Genomic DNA, 25672 nt, shown 5'->3' with positions numbered 1-25672 from the left:
TTATGTAAATATATATATTTTTATAATTGTATTTAATCCGTTCTCATGTAAATTTGTTTTAATGCTAATTTAATAAATAATACTAGTTTTAAGTTTGAGTCATCTTTAACTGTTTGCGCTTTGCTGCTAGTTGAATTAATTTTCAACAAAGTTATGCATAGTCGGAGTAAAAAACTTCGTCATTGAAGAAGATTCAACTATCAAAATTTGTTCCTACTCAAATTACAGAATATTGATAATAAAATAATTTATGTTCAATTTACTTTCCATAGTTATTTAGAAGCTTTTATTTTCAAAATTACAATTTGTTAGTCAGGACAAACAATAAAAATTCAAATAAGGAGAAAATAACCAAAACTTATCACAATTAAGCTGTACGAACTAAACAATAGCTTTTGCAGCTCTACTTTACAAATTATAATTTAGTGTTTCCTTTCCAAAATCATTTCTTTATTCATCTTGTGGTTCTGTTTTGATGTTAATCGCGTCTACAGTAATAGATGAAGAAAGATTAGCAAACACTTCGTCGGAGATCGTATAGGACCTGGATATCAGCGTTTGGTTTTCAGGAAAAACCTTTACATCATATTCGTCTTGAGAAACACTCAGCGGGATTGCGTTTGGAATTGATAAAAGTTTCATTTCATCCGGCGAAAGTTCACAAGCTACGTTTGAGCTTTTGTGAATTAGAATTTCGTCATACACGTCGAAGGAATTCCATCGTTTTGGCAACCTTACGGTGCACATTTTAATCCAATCGTCAATAATTTCAGCATCTTTCAGGGGTTCTACAGCACCTTCATTTGTGACTTCAGTATTTCCATTGGTAACTTCAGCATTTAAGTTTGTGATTAAAGTTTTTGGACTAGTTACTTTAGTCTTTCCATTATTTAATTCGTCTTCACTAAAAGTACCTTTAGTATTTCCGTTCGGAATTACTGAAAGCTTACCAATTGGAATTTTGTCGGACACGTCTAATAAATTCCCCAATTTTTGCAACCTAACGGAGCACATTTTAATCCGCTCTACAATACGGTCAGCATCTTTCAGTGATTGTATAGAATCTTCATTTGTTGAATCAGCATTTCTATTCGTTACATAAGTCTTTTGTCGAGTTAATTTGGTACATGCACGAGTTACTTTAGACTTTCTATTATTCACTTTAGTCTTTCCATTAGTCTCTTTAGTCTTTATCACTTTAATCTTTCCATTAGTAACTTTCGTCTTTCCATTGGTCACTTTCGTCTTTCCATTGGTCACTTTCATCTTTCCATTGGTCACTTTCATCTTTCCATTGGTCACTTTCATCTTTCCATTAGTCACTTTCATCTTTCCATTAGTCACTTTCATCTTTCCATTAGTCACTTTAGTCTTTCCATTAGTTACTTCAGAATCATTATTTAACATGTCATCAACGCCATTTGACATTTCAATATCGTCGTTTAACATTTTAGTATCGTCGTTTGAGATTTCATTATCGTCATTTGACATTTCAGAATTTGAAATCGGAGATGCTTCAACATAATTTAAGACGCCAACGACTTCGCTCACCAATTTAGGCGTATAATATGATGCATGGACGTTTTTGGAGATTACCAGGGGATCATCAATAGCCGCCTCTTCGTCTTCGATTGGAGCGGATACAATTCGTACCCTCCTGTTTCTGTTAGCGTGCTTTAATTCGTGTCGTTTTAAATTGGACTTCCAATTTGTGGTGTAATTGCATAATTTACACTTATAAGGTTTCTCCTGCGTATGATTAAATTGATGCTGAATCAAATCATTTTTCGACACGGAGGCGTAACTGCATGAATCGCATTTATACGGTTTTATGACCTTGTGAGTTTTCTCGTGGCGAACTAAGGTAGATTTGGAGGTGGTTATAAAAGCGCATTGCTGGCATTCGAAGGCTTTGCCACCAGAGTGGATTCTACTGTGAATTGCCAAGTACTCTTTTTGTGTGGTGCTGAATTTGCAAAGCTTGCATTGAAATCTATCGTTGCCCCGATGCGTAATTTCGTGCTGGGCCACGACGATTTTTCTGGCACTGATATAATCGCAATAACGACACCGGAAAGGTCGTTCTTCGGAATGGAGTATTTCGTGCCGATTCCTCGCGAATTTTCGCGCGAAGGCTAATGTGCATTGGGAACATTTAAATGGCTTTTCACCCGAGTGAAGTTGCTGATGCTGATCCAGGTGTTTCTTGCTTTTGAAATGTAAGTTACAATGTTGGCATTGAAACGGTCTGTCAGTCTTATGTTTCAATAAGTGTTGTGCCAATTTTGATTTTTGCGCCCCACTGAAATCGCATTGTTCACACTTAAAACGTTTTTCACCTTTGGCATTATGCTTCTTTATATGTACAATAAAATAGTTTTTCCTGACAGATGCGAAATTGCATATCTGGCAATTGAATGTTTTTTTGACAATATGCACTGGCTTGTGCAATTGAGTTCGGTTTTTGATTGGCACTTTGTTCATGATAATTGATTAACGGTCGTTATTTAGTTAGGTTCAAACCTGGAATAATTCTCCTCGCGAGTTCGTGCTTATCTCCCAAGAAACAGTCTTTCAAAGGATTAATATAATCGAAAAATGTAGGGGTTTTTCGTAATTACCATCGATATTATCTTGAATCTTTAAAACATTCTACAGGTGATGTTAAATTATCATTCTAAATCAAACTAATTCATTAGATAACAGTTATATAAACCACAGTCGACCGAATGACACCTCAATAGTAAATTACGGTTTTAAACAGCGCTTCCATACTTGCATATTTTTTCCTTCGGTCTCGTTATTGACGTTACCGTATTGGGCCGTGTCCGAATTTTAAAGTGGTCACAGATATAGATTTCTTTCAATATTTTATGTTATCACCAACAATAAGCCCATAGCATATGAAATCGAACTAGACGCTTTAAATCAACAACTTTTACAACTTAAAAATATTAAAAACAAATTTTAAACAAACCCTTTATTTATTTGGAACTATATACATTATCCGTGACACTCGGAGTAGCAGAATAACTACACTGATATCATTTTCAACAATATGAAAAATTAGTAAATTTTGGTAGATAGATATTAACACAATTTTTATCTACTTTATTTTGTAAAAAAATTATATAATTTTACCAAATGAAGTCGTTAAAGCAAGTGTCGTCTTTATCAAAGGCACTAAAATAAACTGGAAAATTGCTTAAGCGGAAATATTGCAGCCTGGTTGCTTTGGGCACTCTGGCGAGTCGCCTTTCGCTTGGCACCTTCCACAAGTGCTTAATATACTGGGAACTTTTCGACTCCCCTAAAATTCTTCCGATCCCTCTCCGCTCTAGAAAATGAGTGGCTCACTCGGCGCTTGTGCGAAGGTATCACAAGGAGGAGTCATGTTTAAAAACCGAAGAAGCTATATTAGCGTCTAATGTTTTTAAACAGTCGCTGTTAAGCAAATTATTTCCTATAGAGGGATACCAATAAGAGTTTTTCGCTCTTGATAAAGAACTTTAGTGGCACTGAAAAGTCCAGGTTATACCCAATAATTGATTTAAAAACCCAAGGCTTAGGCAAAGGGTTATGTTATATACTCTTTTATGACACATCCCCTATTTTACGTCACGTCCGCCTAAAGACCTCGGTCTATACTCCCCGCTGAGGGTCGGAGGTTATGGTGGACGAGAGGGCGGGGTTAAGGTCGTATTTAGGGGTGGATTTTAGGTGCACAGAAATTAAATCCGGGATACGCCCTTGGGCGGGACAAAAGAAAGGCCTGAAAAACAGTGTATACTTCCCAACTAGCATTATTGAAATATTCTTACTGTAAGTTTACTACTAGAATTCATTTCAACTGTACGTACTCAGGACTATACAAGAGGCTGTAAATTGATTCTTAACAACTTTGCACATCAACTAAATACACTAATAATTTTCGAAAAAAGTTAATCATATAAAATCTCAGCCCTTCATAAATTGTGCAAATAGCCAACAATATTAAGAGTACTTAAATGTTCTGATAAAACATACAAAAATTAAAATACTTTTAATTCAGTCTAATCACCCTTCGTAGTTTATTGTTCTTAGATAACTTTTGTAGTAGGGGTAGTTATGTTTAAAATTTAGTATTTTTTATTCAACCAAGATACCACTAGAAGGCGATTTTAGTCGAATAGAGTAGTATCAGCGCTACATCACGCAACGTCACCCATGCTTTTTCCTATAGAGAAAAAAACGCGCCTAAAATGGCGGCCATGGCCAAAGCTACGAGGTAATACTACTCTATTGTTCTTTACTTTTGGGATTGGGAAATTAAAGAACTTTCCCACGACTAGAAGCATGACCAGTAGCAACTGGGGAATTTTTCTTCCCAACTGCGGAATTTTTCTTCCCAACTGGTTTGTTTCTCTTCGCCAATGCGGTATTTCTCTTCGCAACTACTGTTTTTCTTTTCGCAAATCGGGCACTTCTCTTCGCATTTACTTTGTTGCTTTTTGACATTTCAATATTCTCCTTTCTCTTTGGTACAGCGTTGTTCGTATTTATTTTCAGAAATGAAGTACGTGTTTTGGGAGGCGTTGAATATCTTATCGAAGGTGAATAGCCTATTTTTGAAATTGGTGTATTACTTTTAGGAAGCGCGTTTGTTCTTTTCAGAGTGGGTTTATTTTTCTGAATTGGCTTTGTCCTTTTCCCACGTCGAGTAGCGAGATTCTCAATAAGTTCAATCCTTTTCGAACGTGGACTATCACTCTAGCCGCGTTCACACTAGACACTTTGGAACCGTTTTTAAATGGTTTCGAAAGATAAAATTGAACATTTTCGGTGTCGATTGTATTAATAGCCATACGATAAATACATTCGACAGCAAAATTTTACAGTTTGATCTTTCGAAACCGTTTTAAAACGGTTTCGAAGTGTTTAGTGTGAACGCGGCTTCTTTGTAATGGCATGATCTGATCGTTTCCGATTCGGAGACAAATCAGATCGTTTCAGACTTGAAATGTTCCTTTTCGAATTGGTATCCAATCCCTTTAGATTTAAGGCGTTTCTTTTGAGAATTGAGGAAGTCCCACGCGATCTACTTTCCCTTTCTATATCCTTTTTTTGAGGAGTTGCAACCCTCCTATCTGAATTAATATCCGTTCTATCCGGATTAGCGGTCCTATTTGAGCTCAAAATAGGTTTCATCACAGGCGAGGCTAATTTCCTGCTAGTCATAACCTCTCTCTGCGGTGTTGCTGGTGCTCTATTAACACTTTGTGCCGAAGTCGTCTCTTTTAGAGAAGGAACAGCTCTCGTAGTTTTATGCCGTGCAGATATCGACACTTTTGGAGTAGGATCAGCTCGAGTCGATCTTTTCCGTGCAGAGGTCCAATCTTTTGAAGTAGGATCAGATCGAGTCGATCTTTTCCGTGCAGAGGTCGAATCTTTTGGAGAAGGACCAGCTCGAGTCGATCTTTTCCGTGCAGAGTTCGACTCTTCTGGAGAAGGAGCAGCTCGAGTCGATCTTTTCCATGCAGATTTCGACTCTTCTGGAGAAGGAGCAGCTCGAGTCGATCTTTTCCATGCAGAGTTCGACTCTTCTGGAGAAGGAGCAGCTCGAGTCGATCTTTTCCATGCAGGTTTCGACTCTTCTGGAGCAGGAGCAGCTCGAGTCGATCTTTTCCATGCAGATTTCGACTCTTCTGGAGAAGGAGCAGCTCGAGTCGATCTTTTCCATGCAGAGTTCGACTTTTCTGGAGAAGGAGCAGCTCGAGTCGATCTTTTCCATGCAGATTTCGACTCTTCTGGAGAAGGAGCAGCTCGAGTCGATCTTTTCCGTGCAGATTTCGACTCTCCTAGAGTGTGATCAGCTCGAGTCGATCTTTTTAGTGTAAAGTTCGACTCTTTTGGAGAACGAACAGTCGGAGTGACGGCAACATTAATTCGAGAGATTATTATTTTGGGTTGTAATTTTCTGGTAACTCTGCGATCAGGGAGGGCATTGAGTTCGCTTTGTGTGCTACGCAAATTCTTGCTAGTCATAGTAGGTTTAGAATTCGTCATCGTTTCACCCGTGTCTGTGTCATTTTCGGAATCAGACAGGATGATTTGATTACGAGTCTCAAGCTCTGCATAATTTTCGTTAGAATTTTCCCTCATACGCCGCTTATTTCTAACTAAAGATGGACGCGATATCCTTCTTGATTTACCACTTTTCCCTCGCCTCTGAAGTACCTTGGCTGTAGATTCGTGGCGTTTTTCAACGTGCGATTTCAAACTACTTTTGGTAATAGCGTTGAAACCGCATAGCTTACAATTCACCGTATTCTTATAATCGGTCGTACGCGAGCTCTCGGGTAGTCTCTCGATCTCGACAGAACACTTGACTAAAGTGACGTCGTTCTTGAAACGGTAATCGAGACGATCGACTCGTCCCCTTAATCGCCTTCTCTTGGGCTCGACATCGGAACGCCTCGTGTCGGAATCGGAATCGGAGCGTCGTTCTCGGTAACTGTTCCTCGAGTGGGGTCTCTGACGCAAACCCCGTCTGGCACGCTGCTGGGAAGAATAAGAGTCGCTTTCTTTGGCTTCCCTTAGCTTCCGAGACGTTGACGCGTGATTGACGAAATGATCGTAAGCAGATACGGAACTGAAACCAAATTCCTCGGAATTGGACCAGTCTTCGTCGGTCTCGTAATGGTCGGACTTGTCCGTTTCGTAGCTGTCATCGTCCGTTTCGTAGCTGGCATCGTCCGTTTCGTAGCTGGCATAATCCATTTCCGACTTGGAGTCACTTTCGGAATCTCGGTTAGTAATATTTTTATGAACCCTATTTCGCAACAATGGTTTGGAAGTCTTTCTCGTGGCTTGAATGATGGTTTGCTTTTTTCGTACGGTTCCGCGTCTTTCCGAATGATCGACCGTAATTCTCAATCGCTCTTCTGTAGTTGGGGATTTTCTCCGCGCGTAATTATCGTCTGTAGACTTGGATTTGGAACGGCGGTTTACGGGTGGTTTTGAACGTTTTGTTTGACGGTATTCGATCGTTTCTTCCTCGGCGTCAGTCGAGCCCGATTCGCTTTCTTTATCTCTGTAACTAACGTCGCCGTGTACTCTGGTCATTTTTCGCCGCGAAGGATCCGGTATCGATTTACCTTTAGCTCTCAGAGCTCTGCCATTTTCCTCGTGCTGCTCGGTCATACGTTCGGAATACTTATCCAAGCTTCGAAAACAATCGGTGATGGGGGATATCTTAGTGGCCGGTGTGACGATTCTTAAGTCACTCGTTTTGGATCCAGAACGTTTCTGATTTAAATCGGAGCTGCTCGCGTCGGATTCAGAGGATCGCCTTATCAGTGAAATTCTCCGTCTTGTTTTGGAACTTGACCGGCTTTTTGCGGAATCGAACCGATTATCCTTGGAACGATTACTGTCGCTCGGTTCTGCTCCTTCCGTTCTGGAACTCGAACGTGGTTCAACAACTCTCCCGCGGGCCCGTGTTGATTTAATGCTCGATTCAAGATTTCCGACAGCTTTTTGCGAAATGAGATTCGTCAATCGACGATCGATGCGTGGCGTTCTGTTTGCTATTACTGATTTCTTGGGGTATTTAGCTTGATAAGACTCGCGTCTGTCTGATTCAGAGCTCGAGCTACTACAATCGGTATCAATATCTGCGTAACTGATTCGCGAATAGATTCTTTTGCGTAGATTTTCTCTGGTAGTGGGCGACGTTTGTGGCAGTGGTCTGGTCTTCTTCCGGAGTATCCTGCCTCTTACCGACCTAGAGTTGGAATGTTCCTCGTCACGACTGATACTGTCTGGTTTTTCCCTTTGCCTACTTCCTTTACTGTTGTATTTTGTAAGAGCTGTTTTAACCCCGGCCACTTCCGATTCACTAGACTCGTGGTCGGTCCCGTTCTCCTGGTCCGTTTCATCCATCTCGGAGCTCCCTTTAGAATCGGAATCGCTTGCAAGATTGCTCGTGTTAGAAAGATCCCTTTTGCCAAGACTTAATTTTTTCCGAATTCTTTTGACCATTCTCCAAGCAGTAAAAGGACTGTCCTTTTTGCAATGAGTCTGTTTCGATGCACCTTTGATCTTTTGTGGAGTTCTGTTTGTGCCACGTTTACGTGAACTGTCAGATTCGTACTCGGAAGTTTTTGAATCGTTACTGTCAGAGTCGTTTCTGTTGGTTGGCGTATCTGAATAGCTTTCGGAATCATCCCTATAACTAACCTTATCTCTAGCCCTTTTTGGAAGAGATAACTTATTCAAGGTAGAAACATTTGATGGCATCTGCTGTCTTAAAGAAGGCATTTTCAAAATATGGCTTTTACAACTTTTTTAAATACAATATACGTAATTAAATTATAAACTTCTAAATTGGTTTTAGGTAAATTAATTTTTAGATTTACAATGTTACAATCTTTTTGTAGACCAGCAACTTGTAGGTGATTCTTCAATTTGCAAAGTTATTTTGATGACATCTAAAGTTAATGTTTAATATTTCTTCTGTTCCATAAAAGTTTGAAGTATTGTCTTTTCAGTTTGTGTTTCCCAAATTGGTAATTTTCATTATACCTTTAAAAATTAAGTAGTAATACATTTTTTTAATATTCTAAGTTTCAACTATTTAAAATTAACAAGAATAATATGATCTTTATTTGTGGACCTAAAACGCTCTGAACTTCAATTAAAAAAATTAACTTTATTATTCGTAATTGTTTTAAAGCCAGTGTCGGATTGACGTAAAGTAGCTCTTTTTTCAACAGATGTCGCTAGCATCGAAATCTAAACAAGATACTTAAGCTACAATTTGACCCAAAAGGCGGGACATGAAAGTACCCCTCGCGTTGATTGGCTCGTTTGTAAATTTGTCAATAACTTACATTATATAATTTTTAACAATATATTTTATCTGAGATATATAATTTAGGTAAAAGTCCACTAAGTAGAGTATAAGTTGTTTATAATAATTATATATGGTTCTCTGACGACGTTATTTTTTCGCTATTTTAGATTTCAGCTTCCTTTGCCATTAAAAGATGGCACCACACTCTCTAGTAAAGTCGTTTTTTTTAAAGAATCGGAAAAATTCATTGCCATCTCTAATAACAAAGGCCTTATCATAATGATAGAGCCGACAGTTTCTTTAAATTATAAAGTAGGATAAATTTATAATATAACCTTTTTTAAAATCTTTAGTACTGTTTATTTCATATTATTTATCGTTACCAGTGCAGACCCACACCACCATATAAGATTAAGGGTTTGTCTAGCCGCTACAAACCTACAATTTAAACCAAAACGCTTATAATCGGAAACTTAATATTTGAAAATTACAATGACTAAATCAAACAAAAGGGGGGCTATCAAATGAAAAATTAAAAAAAATTTTAAAAATAAGATGTTACCATTATAAAAAGAAAGTACGACGTAGTAGTCCCACTGTATCTATTATACTATCAACCTCAGCTACAGACTGACGCTATCGATTGACAACGTTGCCAGATTTCATAACTTTTGTTTCCTTGTTGATAACTGCAGTATTGTAGAAAATAAATTAAAAATACCCATGAAAAAAATTAAAACAATTTCTTAAAAACGAAATCAATTTTATATAGGACTACGTAAGTCGTAGGCATATAATACTATTATAAATCCGAAGAGCTTGATTAGTGGTTAAGTAGACTGCATTAGCAAATTTTTAAATATGAGCACCCACACAGAACGACGTGAGTAAGGGACTTCACACTAAAGCTCACATACAAAAACTAAACTACTAAAGAAAACCACCTGTATGTTACTGTTAATATAGTGCTTCCTGAAATAAAAGAAACTTTTCAATGGTGCGGTAGCCAACAAGTGTTTCCTTTAACCAGGAAGCTTATTTTTGACATATTAAGGCCAGAGAGTGTATAGTATAGAGAGACGTCTCTCTTTCAAAAAGCCGTAATAATTTTTCTGGTGAGAAAATGCCCATAGGATCCGGATAAGAGATGGCGCTACCGGTATCGCCAGCTAGTTACTGCTAGTAGCGCGCTTTTCAAAACTGGTGGAGGACGACGCAAAAACTAACCAGTTTGAATTTGATATTTTGACAATTTATTTTGTAAAATTGATTTAGTATGCCTGGATTGTTTTGCTCAGCCAGAAATTGTTTCGCAAATAAACAAAACTTTCTTTTTTCAAGTTTCTGAAGGATAAAGATCGGTGAATACAAGTTTAGACCTATATTAATTTTTTTCTAAACATTTTTTCCCCATTTTGAGGCTGGAAAAAGTAGAAAATCTACAAACTTAAAAATAAAACAACAGAATGCATACATGCATGAATGTATTCATTTCAAACATGAATATCTACCTATATCATAAACCTGGGCCAGGCGTTTGTCGTTGACTCGATCCCCAAAACATTTCAGGAATTGCACGATTTAACCGGTGAAGAAAATGACTGGTGATTCTTACAAAATACCTAAACTTTAACCAAATTATTTAATAATCATAAATAAAGACATTTATTAAAAATATTCTTACCTATTTTCGTTCAATCAAAACGATGTGTATTAAAATTTTGGAAATTAAATTTCGTGCGAAGCCTTGGCACTAGTCAAGTTTTGAAACCGATTCAATTCAATACAATTTTTGAGGGGCGGCGCGTGACCAACGTCATAATAACTAAGACCCTCCCATCCTAGCGACTGAGGCCAGACTGCCTATTGCAGTTCGATATTCATGGTCGAAATGAATACATTCATGGTACCATAAGTAACATAATACCCCTAAGTATGACATTAGGAAAATGTTCTACTACATCCTTTCTTCACAGTGACGTAAATATTTTTTCTAAATAGCACCACTCGGTAGCGGCGGCATGAACTAATCTAACCCAACTTCCGAGAACGTGATTCCCGCGGTTTTGAAAACATTCATTTTTAGGCTTAAGGCGTGTAGCCAGACTAATTTCGTTTTCACCATGGAAACTTTAACAACGGAAGAAATTAAAGAAATTGTATGTATTTTCCCCAACAATATTAAATGTTTATATCGGGCAAATGGTATTATATTTGAAATTCACCAACAACTCGAAATATGTGGATAACTAGTGTAGTATATTGAGAAGATCAATATCATGAATGTTTATCAATGTTATGCACCAAATACTGTAGACGTTAAAAAACCTTCAGCTTGACATTACGTTTTTTATGTAAAAAGGTTTCTCATTTAGTTTACGAATATTTTATTACAATTTCTTCCAGATTTTTACTATTATAATTTGAATATACTTATATTTTGTACCTGGATGAATGCCTGTTTTTGTCCACTGTGATCAAAATAAAATTGAATTGATGAATTAAAATGTAAGAATTAACCTTTTTCAAACTTCTGGAATAATTTTTACATTTGCTAATTACGCAATAAAAATATTTTTTTCAGTTCAAACTTTGAAAATGACCCTAATATTTAGTATTTAGGTATAATTTTCCGATAGAGTTAGGCCTAATAAGCCGACTACCATAACGGCCATTTTATTTCTTACATTTCATACCTCATAATATAATTAATATTTTGTAGCGCTATATGACTGGCTAAATTTGAACTCTGACTCCTTTTCGATGACCAATAAAAAAAATCAAATCCCAAAGAGTATTAAACTTCCGGGTTACAGAGTTGCTAGTCATTTTTCTGATTTATCGTTGGTGAAGAAAGGATGTAGCAAGGCTACAAGTGTCATACTTAGGGGTATTATGTTACTTATGATGGTACATTCGATCATAGAATTTACTATTTGTTTCAAAAATGAATGTTTTATGAAACTTAAAACTAAAAATAGGCCAACAACATATTGAGCTGTGCCAACAATTTGGCATCAGTATTTCCATTTGATTTAATAATGCCAGCAAATAAGGTGAAGGATTGATGCTTTTAGGATCAAACAAAGTTGATGATCCAGTTAATGGATTTGATTTCCTAGTCAGTTGCGTTACCTAGTTCCCAGTTATAGTTGATAGTTCAGAAGATTCTGGTTCCCTGTTACAGTTGGAAGCGCACGAAACTTTCAGAATGCCAATTTTTAAAGTATGCTCTATATTTAATACACAGGAGCGTACATCCACTTGGTCATTAAAACCACAAGTTCCTCGAATATGGGCAAATGATTGCCCTACCACATCACTTGCCAGTTTACGGGTTAGCACAAAATGAAACCCTCCATTCAGCAAATATTTCACCAAAGCTACTATTGATTTAGTAACTAGTGTAACAGCTTCGAATGTTTCATCTGTTAGTTATTCATTGTTCAACGTCGCATTTACTTGTAGTTTCGATAAAAGTGAGAAACTCCTCAGTTAACCTATTAAAGCTTTCGCCATTCATGTCATAAAAAGGTAGTTTATTCTGAAAACTAACATTTCCATCTTCATACAAAGCTCTTTTCTTCTTCTTTCTGTTATTTTCAGTACAGGCTTTGCCCTTTTTCAGATTTAAAATTCACGTCTCAGTACCCAATTAAGATAGTCATATGAAATTAAACATTAAGTCACTGGAATTCAAAAACTATTTGAAAATCCAGCTCTTCTTAGCTGTACAATTCAAAATAATAAATATGGTTTTCTCAGTTCAGAGATCTGGTTTTTGAGAGCTAAGAAATTAATTTTCTAAGAAAAATTATCTATATTAATGACGTGTTAAGTTCAATCAAAATGGTACTGTGGGAAATTAACCTTTTTAAAAAACTGAACATTTGACGTGGAATTACCCAGCTGCTTATTACACCTCTCTATACTAACACTCCATATTACCAAAAGTGTGACAATCCCTGTACTTTGGTTACGCTAAAGGTTTAATGAATACTCGACTCGAGATCGACCACATAAAAGACTATTTATTGTCGCCTTTCTGGATCTTTTTAAGTCTATGGTATTATATCGTAGGTAGATGGCGATAGCATATCCACAGAACGCCGAAAAATAAAAAATACACTAACTTTGACCACTGCTACTTAGTTCCTCCGTTCCTCACTACGAGGCGTTATTTGTTGGTTTTAACTTCCTTCCCTCCCCAAGGCATACTTTCCCTTCTGCCATCCCAACTTGTATTTCGCTCGTAACATTCTTTAAGAAATAGGTCCAATTGACACACTTTTGGTAATTATGTCACTTTTGACATGGACAATGCCATAAACATGGGGCTCTATGCCAGACCTTTTGATAGGCTTATGGTAAATGCTAGTTATCTGATAAATTTGGATCATTAACATCTAAATGGCTTTCTCTAAATTTGAATGCTTTTCAAGTTGAATTCAATATCAATTAAAAGATTTACAAGAGACTAAAATTTTAATTTAGTCATGGAGTATCTTGTCTTTTATACATCTTTTAATTGATATCTAAACCATGACTTTTAAATAGTTTATTCTTAAGGATTAAATCAATACATTTAATTTTAAGCATGCTGTATTAAATAGTGTCATTTGTTCCGTTACTACTTAACTTAACGAAGTCACTTAAGGAACTACAATATAAAAATGGTTAATACGCTATTAAAAAATATAACCATATATAATAGGCAATCAAAATTTTAAATATTTAATAGGCAATCAAAATTTGAACATACTTAATAGGCAATTAAAATTTAAATATACTTAATTTTCATTCTATAACATTGATAAACATAAAATTGACCAAAAAGGTGTGAACAGAAATATAAATCATATCTTTAACTTTTCTTTGGCATTAAACTACATAAACCAATTGTTCAAAATATAGGTCTGAATTAAGCAGTTGATTACCCTGTACATAATAACTTACAAAAAGCGAAGTTTGATCATTTAAAAATCTGCGACAACATATAATTGATTAATTGCTCATAATGTTGAATCAAGTCAGTGGCGTAAATTTATGACCCCGCAGACCCCACAATGGGGGGGGGACTTCAAGGGGCCCCATAATTAACACCACTGATGACAGGGGCCCCCTAAAAGGGTTTCGTGGGTAGGGGGAGACCTTAGCTACGCCACTGAATCAAGTGAATGCCTAGGTCATGCTCTTATACTTTTCACAATGACCACAAAATAAAAAATTTACTGACATATACAGTACCGCCTAGAACAAAGTTCACTAAGCGAGCGGCGCTTATGGGGGGGGGGGGGGGGACCATGAGCTAGCGCTGCTGCCAGACCCCCGCTTCGCTTTAAGCGAGCGCTCGCTTAGTGAACTTTGCTCTAGGCGGTACTGTAGATACCGAATGACCGAGACTCAAATCCTAGATCCTCTTGTGGACATTCCGAAAGTTTTTTGATTAGAACAAACTTATGGTGTTGGCCAAAGGCCTTAGACACTGAAACATTTTAAAAGTGTAAGAGCATATAGCAGGAGCCAACAATTTCATTCAATGTTCTTAAAATATACAAAGAGTTTTTTATTGTTGTAAAATACCATAAAATAAACAAATGATAGTAAAGAAAAAATGGAGTGGAAAAAATTGGCAATGAATATTTATATTATGGAATTCATTAAGAGAGTATAGTCAAAGTGCAATATTTGCACATAGCTTTCAAATTATTTAATCTTAGGCCTGTATATAAAATATTTTGCTATGAAAATAAATGCCTAATAAGTGTTATTCCAGTACTTAAAAAGATGCAAATTAAATGCAATTGTAAAATGTGCATAGAAGTTAGAGTGCATTTAAGAAACACTTTCATTATTTTCAGAAGCAAAATAATACCTACATTTTCTAAAATCCAAAATAGACCATTTAATAGTTTTTGTATCAAATACCTATATTATTATAATTATTATTTTTAAATATTTTTCACAACCTATTAATTTGAGCATTCAATACAGAGATAAAATTGCTTTAACCACCAAATAATTTCAGCAAGAAGTGTTCCCAGATTATACGAACTTTTATACTACTCAGGCCTGATTGAAATATAAAGTGAAAAGTACCCTGCAAAATGATAATCAGCACCACCTTAGGCCCCAGTCATCAAGCGACTTTTAATGCCCTGAATTCAGGTGGCTGGGTTACAATGCGTAGGAGGGTGGTGGCAAGCCCTTCATGCCACGCGGGCCAACAGCTCCCTACACTAACTATTATCATTAACCTCAACAAGTTTTATGGAAGGTGAAACCGAACAGCTCGGGGGAAAAACCCCTAAAACCAGTGGGGAGAGAATTCGCAAACTCAATGCAGAAGGAGTTGTTTTGAGTTTTTCACCCAGTGCCACATGCTGGGATCGAACTTGGCTCCTCTTGCAGCGAGGCCAAAGTGCTAACCACTCCGCCACCCCACTTGGACTACCTCTCATGTTACAACTCTGATTTTAAAATAAAAATTTTAGAATTTTAAATAATTTTCAATTAAGGAACCTCTACAAATTAATGTTAGTGATGACGGCACAAATGAAAAAGTGGTCATGGAGATCCACCTGTAATTGATAAGCTCCAGCTGACAAAAATTTCACTTTGCTTCTTGCGAGAGTACGTTTCATTTTACCAATGACTTATCTGGTAATTATGGCTTTTTCAAGTCCTTAACGGTTTAGATCTGGTAGTGACTGCAACTTCCAGAAATTAAAAAAATTGTTTATTTTGTACTACCAGACAATTTCCCACTTAGGGGGCCCAATCATTCTGCATAACCAGAATACATGCTTCAAGAGTACTTAATACACCCAACTATTCGCCAAATAATCTCAGAGTAATGTGCTCTTGGTCATTATAGCACTAGTTAAAATGTTTTCTTTCTATTACTATGCGGTGTCTTGGAATTCCATGTAAATCTAGAATCAGACACTTAGAACTGAATGGCTGTAATGCCAAAGCTTGACATTTTCATTGTTACAATTTCTAGTCAGAGGTTTTTCATTTAATTTTTCAGTTGGAACATAGATATAATTTATTGTAAACATAAATTTATAATATATCTCTTATGAGTCAAGTATTCATCTCCCTATACTGCTAATGTTATTGGCATAAAACATACCTTCGCAGACTCCCGCTAATTTTTCAATAGTGTTGAGTTATAGTTTCTAAAACTATTTAATTGGGGAAATGATTTATTAATTTATACATATTCTTACGCAGTGTAATTTTGCTAATTTTCATGGTTAGGAAAAGTAAACTGAGCCATGATGTGGTGTACACATGCTCATTTTCGATCCTGCGAAGGTGCACGTTTCATTTTTATGGCCTAGATGGATAGTTCTTTCGTAAGAAATATATTACTTTGGTTAAAAGCAAAAATATTATTATTTTGCCTAGATAATATAGCTTTAAGTAAATTATCTACATAAACACATCCCTGAAAAACTATTAGTTCTTGTCATTCAAGGTAAATATGCTAATAATTTGCCATACTAAAAAAAATTGTCAACTTAAAAAAAGGTAATGGGAGCCCGTAATAACATTAAAAATTAATTCTGTATTTGTATTAGTCTTTATATAAACTGTTAAATGGTCTAGATTTGAATGTACTGCAAATATATTTAAATATAAAAGTAGTTTATGCTAAAAAATAAAAAATACAAAGCATAAAAAATATTCTAAGCTGAGATGCTTATTTTGGCAAAATTGCACTACAGCGGCCTCATGTAATTTCGTGTTTTTTTTTGGTGGAGAATGTAGCACTTGACGCGTAGATTACGAAACTAATTTTTTTGGGGCCGCAAATGATAATTAAATTAATTAACTTAATGTTAAAAATGTACTAATGTTAGGGAATTACCGTGTTTTTGTATTTTTGGGTGGCGGAGAATGTAGCACTTGACGCGTAGATTACGAAAATAATTTTTTTTGGGCCGCAAATGATAATTAAATTAATTAACTTAATGTTAAAAATGTACTAATGTTAGGGAATTACCGTGTTTTTGTATTTTTGGGTGGCGGAGAATGTAGCACTTGACGCGTAGATTACTAAACTAATTTTTTTTGGGCTGCAAATGATAATTAAATTAATTAACTTTATGTTAAAAATGAACTAATTTAGGGAATTACCGTGGTTTTGTATTTTTGGGTGGCGGAGAATGTAGCACTTGACGCGTTACTAAACTCCCCGTATTGGCGCCTGACGGCGCCGCGCACTCGCTTCGCTCAAGCGCTGGGGGCGCGCAGCGCCTCCCCAACCCCATACTAAAAAAAGCGATGGGCCATCTATAACGCGACCTAGAGGACAGTACCAAGCCTTACGCATCAAGTATGTACTTTTAATCTCAACCATTAACAAAGTGGCCCAATAATAGAAAACACCGAGAAAATTAACAAAAACTGTAAAAGATTTGATAAAGTACGGGAATATCACTTTGTGGCCCAAAAATACAAAACACCGAGAAAATGAACAAAAACTGTAACTGATTTTATACAAAAAGGGAATATCACGTGGATTTCATTAGGACACCGAAACTGTGTTGCCGGCGAACACACGACGGAAATAAGTACAACAAAACACGTGCAAATGCCCAAAAAATAGAAATTTAAAATTACATTAAAAAATTAAATAATCATTTGCGGCCAAAATCTACGTGACAAGGTCTATCAGGCGCAACCAAAATTAATATAAAATTCAATGAAAATGAGAAATTTTTAAAATTAAAAAAATTAAGTTAAACAATTAAATAATCATTTGCGGCCAAAATAAAAATTACCCTCGACATCCACGTGACAATGTCTATCATACGCAACGAAAATTAATATAAAATTCAATGAAAATGAGAAATTTTTTAAATTAAAAAAATTAAATTAAACAATTAAATACTCATTTGCGGTCAAAATAAAAAATACCCTCGGCATCTACGTGATAAGGTCTATCAGGCGCAACCAAAATTAATATTAAATTCAATGAAAATGAGAAATTTTTAAAATTAAAAAAATTAAGTTAAACAATTAAATAATCATTTGCGGTCAAAATAAAAAATACCCTCGGCATCTACGTGATAAGGTCTATCAGGCGCAACCAAAATTAATATTAAATTCAATGAAAATGAGAAATTTTTAAAATTAAAAAAATTAAGTTAAACAATTAAATAATCATTTGCGGCCAAAATAAAAAATACCCTCGACATCTACGTGACAAGGTCTATCAGGCGCAACCAAAATTAATATCAAATTCGATGAGGACGCTGTACTACACTTCACCCCTTATTTTAATTACTATTATCATAAGTAACATAATTTAAATAAGTATTAGTTTTTGCTCAAATTTATAGCCACCAATCTAATTTGCCAATTTTCTCGCCAGCAAAGAGAGAAAGAAGGGGAGGTTTGCGGTTAAGTGACTTCCAATTACGCAATCACTTTACGACAAACTATCACTAACCAAAATCGTTCAGCCTCATACGTATGTTATTATGTTACTTATGCTATTACATCTATAAAGTCTTTCAAAAATGATTTAAAATAAAAATAGAGCATCTAGGGTGTGTATCTCCACTGATTGTTAAACTTTAACAAAAAATTATTAATTGTTGTTATATCTTCCAAAAAAAGTGACATAATTACCAAAAGTGTGCAAGTTCCTATACTTTCCAAGGATTAAGATTTACTGAATGCTGCTATAAAGATAGACCACATAGAAGGCTTGGCTAGAATTAGTTATGCATGTTTTTTCTGGTTGGTTTTTTCATGTTTGGAATTAAAAGGAAGATAGATGATGGTAGCATTTTAGTCAAGGGGAAAAAATCAACGCATTCTAGCCTTCTCCAGTGCTTCCTTAGTCCTCGAAGCTCTCACCGGGAGTCACTGTTTGTACTTTTGAACTTCATTCCCTCCCTCCTTTCCTCGCAACTTTTACTCCCCTTATAACATTCTGTTCAAACACAATTACATTGACACCCTTTTGGAATTTATGTCACTTTTGGTTCAGTGGAGTTCAATTCAGCTCTGATCATTCAGGCTAAAATTAAAAAATTTCATATGGAAATTATATAAATTTTGTTTGATAATTTTTAAACAATAGTCATTGGGCTGTTTCAAAACTCATACCTAAAAAAGTATGACTTATTAACTTATTTGAAAAAAAATCCATAGCTTGGAATATTTCACAAAATCATTAAAAAAATTTATGACAAATGTAGTAAATACACATTTATCATTGAAATACAAAATAATTACGGGTATCACTACTTAATGTTAATAGTTATTAATTACACGTAATATATATATCTTTTACTCAAAATGAGCACTATGAAACTCCAGCCTGTGATGGCTCTTCTTAATATCTCCAAAGTAAAATTAATTATACCAAATGGTATATAGGAATCTGAATTAAGTACTAATACCTAATGGTTGTTCTCATCATTTCTATATAATTTTACAATTAGCAATGATGCTATATATATATATACATTGACATAAACATTTACAGGATTTTGATAGCAAAAACGTACGTACAGGATTACATTAATTCCCCAAAACCACTTTAAACCAGTTTTGGGAGAGAATTGTTTACTTTTCTGCATTTATCAAAAATTTAAAGTAACACTAAAAACATGCGACGACTTTGATACAGTACTAAGTAACATTTAACCATTTGAATCGAAGTGTTCTTAGTTTTCAGCGTTACTTTATTTCGGCTCATAGCTTTCATAGCTTTTATAGAAATATAAACTTCTATAAATGTTCTTTACGCAGATTTATCCTTTTTATTCCTAGCTTACCAATGTAAGTAACGGTGTCACCTGTACAATATCTGCTTAATCAATTTTTACACGATTCCGAAGTGCATGTGCGCAGGTTTTGAAATTTTGGAATTGGAACAGTGATTATATTAATATTGGTATATATATATTTATATATATATTAGTTAACACTAATTTTGTTTTAGTAGTATCTGTAGCTGAAATCACTCGATGTAGATGTCTTCCACTGGATAAGCAGTCTCAATGAACTTGAAATAAAATCTGTGAAATGCCCTTCTACGGAATAAATGGATGTGATTAGTAAGCAAATATAAGAAGGATATGTACTGAACAAAATTCGAGACAAAAGTAAATTAATCAACCACAAACTATATTAGTGATATCATATGGGGACCGGTAAGTCGGGGATCCCCAGGTTTTCAACCCCGACCCCGGGTTTTTTTTAGTTGATTTTAACAAATCCCAAAAAAAAAACGACAGAGTGCTTACTTTCAACCAAAACGGGGAAGGAGGGGGCAAGCCAACCTATTATCTCCGCGACTTCTCTCATTCGAAGGTATAAAGGTCACGTCTCGTTCACCGTGGTTTTGATTTCGTTTTTGGTTATTTACTTTTAAATAGTCAGCCGTAGAAGTGACTACTCTCGTCACAGCATCCGCGCGTTTGCAGTTAGGCTGTTGTTTAGATTTTGCTGTCAAAGTCAGTTAAACGACTTTCTTTAATTAAGCCTAAAGTATCGGTTATTTGGGAGCATTTTGGAAACGTTTTAAATATTTTATAAGATCAAATAAAAATGTGCTACTTTTGAACTCACTTGTGTAGTTAGAAAATGCTTAAAAATTCAAAAAAACACGACCCGATCTGGTTTTTCAGGTTATTTTCTCTCCCCTAACCCCGACTCAAATGTTACCATCACTAAATTATACGTAGTACAAAACTTCATTGAAGAAGATACCCTAATAAAGACTATTTCTGACATTTCTTATTTGTGGCTATGAGTTTAGATTATAAGCTGGTTTTGTTTCCTGATATTAAAACTTAGGTTTTTTCAGCTCAGCTTTTTAAACTATAAGGCAATATTTTGTCATATCTAACAGTTGTTTTGCCGACAAAGTAAGAACAAAATATGTTTTGGAAACACTCAGGCAGGTTCTTATTTGGCTCAAATAGAGTCATCTTTCATAAATAACCAACACTGTTACGAGCTCAATAGAAAAACACTTTGAGTACTCAAATTACAAAAGGTTTGCTCAGGTTAGTACAGTTTTAATTGGCTCCAACAAACAACTAATCAACACTAGGGACGGTTTACAGTGCTAGATTTTGTTTTACATCTAGTGAAGAATGTTTTTAGACAAAATCTCATCATCCAGGTAATTCAAATTGTAAACCAAGATGCTTTAAGCCCATTTTACCTTCAATTATTTTTCCTCCCTTAAAATAACTTTCCTAGGCTGCAACGAAATCAGAAGCAACAGCATGTTGTCTTCAGGTTTTCTAGCCTGCGAACCGTCCCTACAGTTGATTGGAAACATGGTTCCAATTTCTAAGTAGTCTATTATACTTAAAGGCATAATTGTACATACCCCACGGCTTCCGCCACATCTCTCGTTGATTCTTGGCCCATAAAGATATGACATGCAAACCTCTGATGAAGAGGATGTTTTGTGATAAACCCAAAATATCTGTGGTCATATGGGTGATATCCACAAAATGTCACATTCTTCAAGTTGAAAAAATAGTCATGCATTGGCACGTGATTTGGCTTGAAAATTAAAATAAGAAATTTGAATCCCACAGTACTATTCTATGACATCAAAGTAATACATCATATCATAGTAACCATATTTTAACTACTAATTTATTGACGCTGTGAGAATGAGCTAGATAAGTGTCTCAAAGGTAAGAAACCATCAGCAGTCGAAATATAAGAATTAAAGGGGCTCCAAAGTTCGGAGGCAAAAAAGAAAAGAAAATTGAGCATGCTTCTCATCCCCCCTCACTCGGCCTTGGCAGAGGCGGACAGAGTCAGCCGTAAATTTCGCACTTTACTGACTTTACACACATTTTGCCACCAAACTTTGGAGCCCCTTTAAAAGACAAATTGGTAGAATAGACAGTAAATTTAATAAAACTGAAATCGCAGTACTTAGGAAAGATATGCCTTCAAGGCGATACAAGATTTGAATGAAGATTAACATTTTAAATTTCAAAGCATGCGCGGCGAATGGCATATTGAACAAGAGCCAAAAAAAATAGCTAGAAATAAATCCAGCTAGACTAAACGATAGGCTTTCGTTTCTTCAGGGTTTAATATTAATTTTTATAGTGCGATGTTTTCCCCTTTAAGCTTTTCTGCTTTATTTCAACGTGGCAGAAGACATTGAATGAGAGCCAAATAAAACAGAAAAGCTATAAGGGGAATACAATATACTACAAAAATAAATAATAAACCCTAACGAAACGAAAGCCTATAGTTTAGTCCAGCTCAATTTATTTCTATTTCAATACGCCAAATATTAGTCTTCATTCAAATCTTGAATTGCGTTGAATTTTAAGTTATATTTTACCAATTTGTCTTTTAATTTTTGTCTCAAAATTGGTTAATCAATTTAAGCTATTTAAACAAACTAAATTTTTTCGACCTAATATTGCTAATAATTTGATAAAGTTCAACCTGATGACTAACTAAGATTACGGAAAGGGGTCTTGATTTATTCCAGGTCAAATCCATAAACAACAACAGACTTTGCCTGTACTATGTGAAAGTATAAATAAAAATGTAAATATGTGCTGACAAATTACATTTCTGCGAGACCTGAATATGCTTGTGAGAGCACAGTATCTACTTTCCCCAGGCTTAGACTTAACGGGAGTATGGACTTGAAAATTTATGATGGATCAATAAATTGACATATCTGGCACAGGGTTTAAAAAAGCTGGGGACGATTGGTGCTAGTTATTATTATTAGTGAGTGGGTAGAAGGGTGAGAGATAAGCCCATTCGTGCACTTCGACTAGTGGTCTACTTGTCCAACCCCAAACCTTAAAATGTCCAATATCAGACAAAATGGAGAATCTGCTTGGCTAGCATTTTATAGAAATCAAAGGTTTCCAACTGGTACATACCAAGGTGCTCGAAACTTTGGGCTGCGTAATAATCGCACCTACAAAGTACATGAGAGGAAGTTTCCTCCTCAACCTGACAAGCCCTACCGATTGGATCATCATTGATTCCAATTAAGTAAAGATGTCTGTTAAGTAGGCAGTGGTTAGTAGGCCAACAACCAACCTGATTTTGGACTTAGAGTGCGAGAAGGGCCCAAGATAAACTCTTTAGCTAGCTTTGGGCCATCCATCTCAAGCCAAAGCTTGAGTTGACAGTCAGTCATGGAATCGGCGCTAGTTGAATTAAAACTATATTTTTTATATAGTTCATACTCCCTTGAAGACTCATTCGTTCTTTTAATTTCATAGCTTAAATATTTGAAAGATAGGCCTGTAATATTGTGGCATAAAAACATACCAAAGGCCTCTTGTGATCAACCATTCTCAGGCCTTGATCATTTATCTCTAAAATGCAGGGATGTGGTCCATGAACACCAACATCTTTAGCACACGCTCGAGCAACCTCAGGGAAAAATAAATAAATCTGAAGTTTACATTAAAATTTACACAATATTAAGTAATTTATAATAATGAAAAAGTTGACAACTTTTGTCTGAAGCTTGTTACTTTTCCATAACCTAATTAGTTGCAGCTTGAAGGAATAATATATGTAGGGATTGCAATTGCTGGATCCCTCATCCAGCAATCCAACTGGATCCAGTGCATTTTTCAGTCTGCTGGATCCAGGGATGCGGATTCACAAGTAATTAAATGATAAATAATTGGCCCGAGAATCGCAATTCGCGCGACGCGAATGGCACAAAAGTGAACGTTGCCGCTTTGTAGGTGCGCTATGGCCCGGCATGAGGCCAGACCAACAATACAATTTGTTTCGTGAGATTGTACTTCCAGAAAAGTAAAAAAAGGCCTCTTGTATTAATGTACGTAGTTTGATATTTAATAAAATGCAGCAAGATTTTTATTATTTATAGACTAAATTAAAATTAATTGATATAATTTAAAGTACAGTTGCGAACAGGAAACGAGCCCGAGTTATATTTTTAACAGGTGGATCTTAGGGTTCCGAGGGACCGAGGTGGTAAATACTATGTGGAAAATAATGCGGCCAACAGTGGTAAATACCGGCCTGGCCAAAAATGTATTTAGTGGAAAAAAGTGGCCAGTATATTTTTTACTTTTATTAAGATTTCAACACTAAAGTTTTTGCATTTTGGGCTATGAAATACAAATATCTATACATATTTGCCAGAATTTGGGCTATTTCAAAAGTTAATTATTGATAACTAATAATTAGATTTTCAACTTATTCTAAATATATGCTTACTGGATATACCACTACCCATCAATTCCCCATTCACTGTTGCAAACTTCAACAGAACTTGAGAGCTTGAAAGATCATTTTCTAGTTTTTTAGACATATTATAATATACAATATATTATATAGTATAACGTGTAGCAAAAGGGATAGTGCTATATCCAATAAATGTATCTTATATAAATAAGGTTGTACAACTAATGTTTCAATTCCAGTTTCAGAACAAAAGATGCCTAATGAGAAATCACCTTAGCATAGGCAGAAACCCAATGAAAATTATATTTTAATTCAATATGTAGAAGGAAAAATAAAAAAATATTAGTTAATTCGGTATTTACACAATGTGAAATCCAAAATACACACCTTTCGAACTGCTTGGCATAGAACATCATTGCCTTTGTGACACGTAACTTCAATTGAGCCAAGGAAGTCCAGTAAATACCTTTCTTTTTTCCCTTTGATTGCATCTAAATAGATATTTATATTTAAAAAAAAGCATCCTTTAACTGAAAGAAAATTTATACGGAAAATACCTGGATCAAGTTCTGAATAGTCTATGTCCATAGCATAGGCACTTGGAAATATACCAGACTGACCACTACGTAGATTAACTCCTATTAAGAAATTGTAAATTTACATTAAACTGCATATGGTATCAGAAGATTACATCAACATGTTTTATGTTCAAACCAATGAAAAGTTTCTGAATAACACTTCGAATTCTTAAAGAATCTTTTCTTTTAGCGAAACGTGACAGTTAAACTTTTTATATACCACCAGATGAGCTGCCACGCTACATAACAGATTAACTAGTGCGGATTTTTGGCGAGAGGGGCTTTGAGTCCTTGTAAGGTTCAAGGACCAGATAGTATTTTTTTTCATTTCAAACCCGAATTATCTTTTTCGAGGCCCATGGCAGAATTAAGGAGAGGACTTGGTTTTCTTGTAAGTTTTGTTTAATTATTATTGAAATATCACAATAAAAGATTGTTCTATTTACATAGTCTTTTATTTCGAATTCCTTAACGCTAATAAGCCTTGCTTCTGATGATCCCCCATTTTACCTTAAAATAATAATAATAAAAGCTTTTTATTCAGATATCCAAATTCAGTCGTGAATCATCCCTGTTTACGTGATACAATTGAATTGAACCAACGGATACAATTGAATTGATCAACGGTTACAATCTATTTCTCACCTAAGGTTGTCTAATTTTGAATTTAAATAATTTGTAAATACTGATTAGTTCATTAATTTTTAGAGCTAGCATTTTAACTGCCATAATATTAAGCCAATTAGACAAAAAAATTCCGCATTGGATAGATTTATCTGCCGTTGTGACCAGCCCCCTTCCAAAAATGGGTGGTGAAAATTCTTTATGGTCTTGACGTGATAACTGCCACGGTTTGCAGATAAATTTTCTGTATTGGTTGTGAGATCAGGTAGATGAGACATGTTTTTCATTGATATCCAACACCATCTTCAAAAATTGTAGATATCATACATAAAAACTGGGGTAGTATTCAGCCAATTTTGTTTAAATTCTAAGTACTCCAAGAATTGAAGTCACTGAATCTCGCTGAGTCAACTAAATTTTGAACATT

At 35.3% G+C, this 25672-nt stretch overlaps 3 protein-coding genes across 5 annotated transcripts in view; all 3 read right to left on the bottom strand.

Moving 5' to 3' along the window:
• Positions 1-381: 381 nt before the first annotated feature.
• LOC149956260 (uncharacterized) lies at positions 382-2895 on the bottom strand. The gene has a single exon (XM_090165462.1). It carries the CDS (start codon positions 2482-2484, stop codon positions 451-453), a length of 2034 nt encoding a protein of 677 aa, XP_090021588.1. The 5' UTR covers positions 2485-2895; the 3' UTR covers positions 382-450.
• Positions 2896-2965: 70 nt separating this feature from the next.
• Positions 2966-9498, bottom strand: LOC149956259 (uncharacterized). Of its 2 annotated transcripts, XM_090165461.1 has the most exons (3): positions 9399-9498; positions 5471-8565; positions 2966-5368 (listed from the first exon to the last, which is right to left on the bottom strand). In XM_090165461.1, the coding sequence occupies exons 2-3, from the start codon at positions 8299-8301 to the stop codon at positions 4918-4920; spliced, it is 3282 nt and encodes a 1093-aa protein (XP_090021587.1). In that variant the 5' UTR covers positions 8302-8565; positions 9399-9498; the 3' UTR covers positions 2966-4917. The 2 variants fall into 2 exon arrangements, with proteins under 2 accessions (XP_090021587.1, XP_090021586.1); XM_090165460.1 differs by having other exon boundaries at positions 2966-8565.
• A 4172-nt stretch (positions 9499-13670) lies between these two features.
• Positions 13671-25672, bottom strand: part of Aplip1 (JNK-interacting protein Aplip1) — a 28419-nt gene continuing 16417 nt past the window's right edge. For both annotated transcript variants that reach the window (XM_090165458.1, XM_090165459.1), the window contains 5 exons: positions 24601-24681; positions 24431-24534; positions 23150-23254; positions 21210-21388; positions 13671-19899 (listed from right to left, as the gene is read on the bottom strand). In XM_090165458.1, the coding sequence (XP_090021584.1) occupies positions 19827-19899; positions 21210-21388; positions 23150-23254; positions 24431-24534; positions 24601-24681 (542 nt within the window). In that variant the 3' untranslated portion in view covers positions 13671-19826. The remainder of the gene's footprint in view (positions 19900-21209; positions 21389-23149; positions 23255-24430; positions 24535-24600; positions 24682-25672) is intronic.

The sequence above is a fragment of the Leiobunum rupestre genome, chromosome 2 (assembly GCF_980474605.1).
Source record: "Leiobunum rupestre chromosome 2, qqLeiRupe1.1.hap1, whole genome shotgun sequence".
Classification (NCBI taxonomy): domain Eukaryota; kingdom Metazoa; phylum Arthropoda; class Arachnida; order Opiliones; family Sclerosomatidae; genus Leiobunum; species Leiobunum rupestre.
This window is presented reverse-complemented; position numbering and strand designations above follow the sequence as displayed.

Excerpts from the sequence above, each read along its gene's own strand:
- LOC149956260 (XM_090165462.1), bottom strand. The coding sequence starts at position 2,484 with ATGAACAAAGTGCCAATCAAAAACCGAACTCAATTGCACAAGCCAGTG.
- LOC149956259 (XM_090165460.1), bottom strand. The coding sequence starts at position 8,301 with ATGCCTTCTTTAAGACAGCAGATGCCATCAAATGTTTCTACCTTGAAT.